Source organism: Zingiber officinale, chromosome 7A, assembly GCF_018446385.1.
Source record: "Zingiber officinale cultivar Zhangliang chromosome 7A, Zo_v1.1, whole genome shotgun sequence".
Taxonomy (NCBI): Eukaryota; Viridiplantae; Streptophyta; class Magnoliopsida; order Zingiberales; family Zingiberaceae; genus Zingiber; species Zingiber officinale.
In genome coordinates, this window is record NC_055998.1 from 11431656 (window position 1) to 11436423 (window position 4768).

At 39.9% G+C, this 4768-nt stretch overlaps 1 protein-coding gene across 1 annotated transcript; it reads left to right on the forward strand.

Moving 5' to 3' along the window:
• The first annotated feature begins 375 nt into the window (after window positions 1-375).
• LOC121999205 lies at window positions 376-4073 on the forward strand. Its single transcript, XM_042553914.1, has 5 exons — window positions 376-453; window positions 639-909; window positions 2861-2923; window positions 3071-3415; window positions 4012-4073. The coding sequence occupies exons 1-5, from the start codon at window positions 376-378 to the stop codon at window positions 4071-4073; spliced, it is 819 nt and encodes a 272-aa protein (XP_042409848.1).
• Window positions 4074-4768: the final 695 nt, after the last annotated feature.

Here is a 4768-nt window from a genome sequence, read left to right on the forward strand (position 1 = left end):
TCATTATTTATATTTTTGGGTTATATTAATGTAATTATTATTTGTATTTTTATTTATATATTAAATGTAAGTTTAATGATAATTATTACTTTCAAAGTTTGACACCGTTAATATTTTTCTTTGAATGATACTCTTTCTTATTTACTCTTGCTCGAAATAGATAATGTAATAAGACTTTCTAGTCTTAATTATTTTGCTTTAGTTTTTTCCTCCCGCTCCAAGTATGGTAGTAAAAGATGAAATTCACCACCTCAGCGACCCCACATGGTCGGCTCCACGACCATCTGAGAGGAGGTAAATAGGAAAATTGTAGTTGGCGGTATATAAACCTTATTCGAGCATCTCGAATTCATTAACAATTTCGATTCGTCAACAATGACGGACACAGTGAGAAAGGCCACAAGTGTTCTTCTTTTATCTTTGTTCCTCCTCCCATACCTAATGAATGACTGGGTGAGATTCTCTCTCATAAAAACAAACTCACTTCATTTTTTTTCCAATCTTTTGTCATATAAATAATTATCATTTGATTATTTGATCAATGTTCAAACCATTTAGAATTTTTTTTTCATGTTTTGGACTCTATGTCGTGTTAGCAAGATTGATCTAATCGATGAACAAATTAATGAATGTGACAGGCAGCATCGGCGGTGACGGTCATGGCTGGCAAAGGGCCGTGGTGCGTGGCCAAGCCGCAGATAACAAGGGAGGCACTCCAGGCGAACATCGACTATGTCTGCGGGTTTGCCGGATGGGTTTGCGACAAGATACAGAAAGGTGCACCGTGCTACTCCACAAGCATCATCAGACAGGCATCCTATGCCATGAATGCCTACTTCTTCGTGTTTGGCCCCAAGGGAATCGACTGCGACTTCAATGGTACCGCCCGCATCGTCCACGTTGATCCCAGTAAGTCAATTATGAATTCATTGATTAAAACTACTGATTAATTAATTTGATGAATTTGCTCGGCCTCTCTGTTCTTGATTCTGATGCTTAGTACACCACTCACCGTGACAGGTTACAAGAACTGTGAATATCCTTCATGAATCACTCTGGATTAATTGCTTGAGGATATCGATGAAGTTTGAAGTTTAATTTAGTTGCACCAAAATAAAATGAATAGCTTGTTTTCAAGTATTAAATAAATTCATAAATGAAGTGTTCGTTTATATCAATTTTTGAATTTTCATGCATCATTGCAATATATAAGTTTAAACATAAAAAATAATAACAATTAGAGGGTACATTTTTCCCTAAATATAAAAAATCATACTAATAAATTATGACCCAACAAGATTGTCTTAATATAAAAGCTCCCCATATAGTTAGAAATAAAAAAAGAAATTCTAAACCATTTTTATTATATCTTATCCTGTATAAAATCAGGGAAGATGGAATGCTAGGCACGTGACTCTGATATTAACTATGAGAAAACTCTGAGCTAGAAACAGAAGACATCGGATGATCTTGTGTGTCAAAAACTAAAAGTCGAGGAAAAAAATATTAGCACCCGGGCTAGGGAGAGCTCCCTGGCATAAACACTCTGATGCTCAAGTCAAACAGGTGGACAAGAGAAAATGTAATGAACAGTAAAATCAAAGTGCCTTAAGTTCCGTAGCATACCTATATCTGTAGATGGAGACTCTCTTATATAGTGTTACTTTTACTCTTTACGCAAATCTCAATGAATTTCCAAAAAAAGACTGATCCTTCTTACATTTTCGATACATTTATGAAAATGAACCCACTATCTCTTTGATTTGTTGAGTAGAAGCTTCCTCGCACAAATATCACGGGAAATATTCCTTTAATTATTTGATAGATATTACACCAAACACCAAAAAAGAATATTAAATCATTGAGTTGGTGGACCATTTATAATACTAGATGATAGGTCGATCGAGTCTGTCATCCGATTGGGCCTCATTCGTGCATAGGGGTCGAGTCGGCCAAGGGATGATGACCCTCTCGAGGGATCGACCTCCGCTCGACCTTTTCACTTGGCTAAGGAGTCCAGTCAAGTCATGTGCCTAGTATATCTAATTGGATTAACGATTTAATCAGCTAGGCCACTCGATCGAGACACTTGACTCAGCTCCGAATGACATTAATATAACTCAAGGTTCCATGAAGCATAGGCACAATGAAGTATCTAACTTAAACTATCCATTTCTCCTCCTTTGACACACAACAAAAATATAAGATCTCACGAGCGTAACTAAGGAACTTAAAGGGGAAATTTTTTTTTTAGAAACACACGAGTGTAATATTAAGAGATCTAGTTATATAATTTCCATGAAATGGAAGGAATTACTTACCGGAATTCTTTTAAAAATGAATTGAAATATGGAATCAAATGGAAGCATGAGGGGATATTTAAGTTAGGGGTGCATTAATTTTAATTTGCTTAAGTTGAGGTAAATTAAACCAAAGTATAAGTTACCTCCTAGGTATAAAATACCCAAAGCCTAGGTTACTATGCCGATTCCCATTTCTTTCACTCTTACCCGCCGTTCTCCCGGAGGAACCACCGCCTCAGTTCGGTAGCTTCACCATCGCGACGAAGTGGCGAATCACTGTGTCCGAGCTCCGGCCAGACATCGTGCGTTGCAGTCCGGTGGAGGCGTCGACGGGGAAAGGCAAGTACATGTTGATTTTGATGCTGGGAGATCCATAAGGTAGACGATAGGAGTCTAAGTGTGTCTGATAACCGGATACGAAGCTGTTTCGGTTGATTGAAGAGCGATTTTAGGTTTTCTATGGATCAACGGCTTTGTCTTGCAAATTCCGATTCTTGTTCTTCTCGGATTCGTGCTCTGTTTCATGAATTTCTTCGAGTTTTCGAAACGGATTTCAGTGTTTGCAACTGGGAATGGAATGGCTAGGCTTTGTGGTTCCTTCTGTGGTGCTTATGTTTCGGGTTAAAGGTTCGGCGGGGTGTTGGTTTTGTTTCGGGTTTCCTCTGTGGAGTTTGATTCGTCTTACCCTCTGTTTGGGAGGAGGTGAGTAAAGGGGAGGGAAAGGTAAACATGGGTAAAAAGAATTTTTACATTTGTTTGGGAGATAGTGAGCCATGAAGGGGAAGGGGAGAGAAGGGTAAAGCTTCCCCTTGCATGCTCGGGAATCAGCGAAATTCCGCCCCCAGGGGCTGGATCAGTTGGTAAGTTGGTGGTATGTTTGCAGCATGGAGCGACGGTTCGAGTGTCGCCAGTTGCAATGTGGGATAATATCCCCGTCTGCTGGCTTAAAACCTCGAACAACCATCAACTTGCCAACCCAGCATTCACCCTGATTTACCTTCCTCCTACAATATCATGGGGCAGGCGTAGGGGGCCGCTGGGCGGCGGAACCTGCCTTTTGCAGCAGGGAATCAGCGAAATTCCTTACACCTCAAATTCGGGTGTAAGGAAGGGTAAGGAAAAATTATTCCAGTTTTATCCTTATTTATATTTTCACATGCAGATTTATTAAAAAAAATAAGAGGATATTTTTATAAATTTGTATATTTAACTTTCATTTTCATCTCTTTGAACTTTCCCTCCCTTCCAAACAAGGGCAAGATAAATATATTACTTTCCCTCCCTTCCCCTTCCATCCCCTTCCATTAATGAACCTTACCTCACCCCATCCAAACAGAGGGTTAAGGTGTTATTGCAATCCTCATTTGGTGCACAAGATTTCTAGAATTCACCGAGCCATTTGAATGCTACCTGTTTGCTTGAATGCCTGGCTGAGAGGTTAGATAGAGATGGAAGCTGAGAGTTTATCTCTGTGGATTTCTGAATTTGGTTTTCGGATTCGTGAGGTTGCCGAGTCAATTTTAAGAACAATCTATTTTCTCCTTGAGTTTCGGATGGACGGTGGAAGGCTTAATCCATGATGTTTTACCTCGATGTTTCTGCTGCTGTTCTTGATAGTATTGATTTGCTCTCTGTGAAGTTTTAGTCCATTGACAGATTTGGGTTCACGAATGTTTTTTTTTCCTTGTGATTGCCTATGCCTTGGTAGAAGTAGATATGTTCTTTGGGCAAATGGAGATATTAGTTCGATCTGTTGCGGTTCTGTATTGAATACAAATGTTGATTGTTCCTTATGTCATGTGAGGTTGCCGGATTTGTGTGGTCATACTTTAATTCCTTATAGCTAATTTAAGTTTTGTGATATGTTTTTCCAATTTGTATACATGAGTTAGCTTCAGTCATTTGTTAGTTTTTGCTAGCTTAAATTCTACAGTCTACTCTCTATCTAGCTGCATATTGTTGGATCGAAAGCGCTATAGGGGGCGGGGGGTGAATAGCGCTCGTGGCTTTCACTCTTTCGAATTCGTAAATCGTACGAGTTTAAGCAGCGGAATAAAGAAAAGGGAACAAAAACAATACACAAGGACACGAGGAGTTACTTGGTTTGGAGCCTGTGACAACTCCTACTCCAAGGCCCGCGATCGTTGATCGCTTCCGGTGGACAACAACTATAAGCTCGAAACAATAGTACAGATTAAGATTTACAATGAGTGTGAGAATGTAAATTATACCGAACGACAGATTCTAAAACAACGTAGCTCCGGGTCGTCAGAAGGTTGCTGCAGTACTTCGGGATGAACTTGTTAGCAGTTGAACGCAGAAGGATCGCTTGTAAATTCTTCATTTTAGTGTTGCTCGAACCCTCCTTATAAACAGTGATGGAGGTGCCTCCAAGGCTATCTGAGGCGCCTATAGGCCGCCGAGTCGTACGCGTGGATCAGCTCTGATCTGGTCGCACCTTATCC

Bases quoted from the DNA above. Each gene is read 5' to 3' on its own strand.
- LOC121999205 (XM_042553914.1), top strand. From the start codon at position 376: ATGACGGACACAGTGAGAAAGGCCACAAGTGTTCTTCTTTTATCTTTG. The intron at 454-638 runs GTGAGATTCTCT...TGAATGTGACAG, and splicing joins CATACCTAATGAATGACTGG to GCAGCATCGGCGGTGACGGT. The intron at 2,924-3,070 runs GTTAAAGGTTCG...TTTGGGAGATAG, and splicing joins CTGTGGTGCTTATGTTTCGG to TGAGCCATGAAGGGGAAGGG.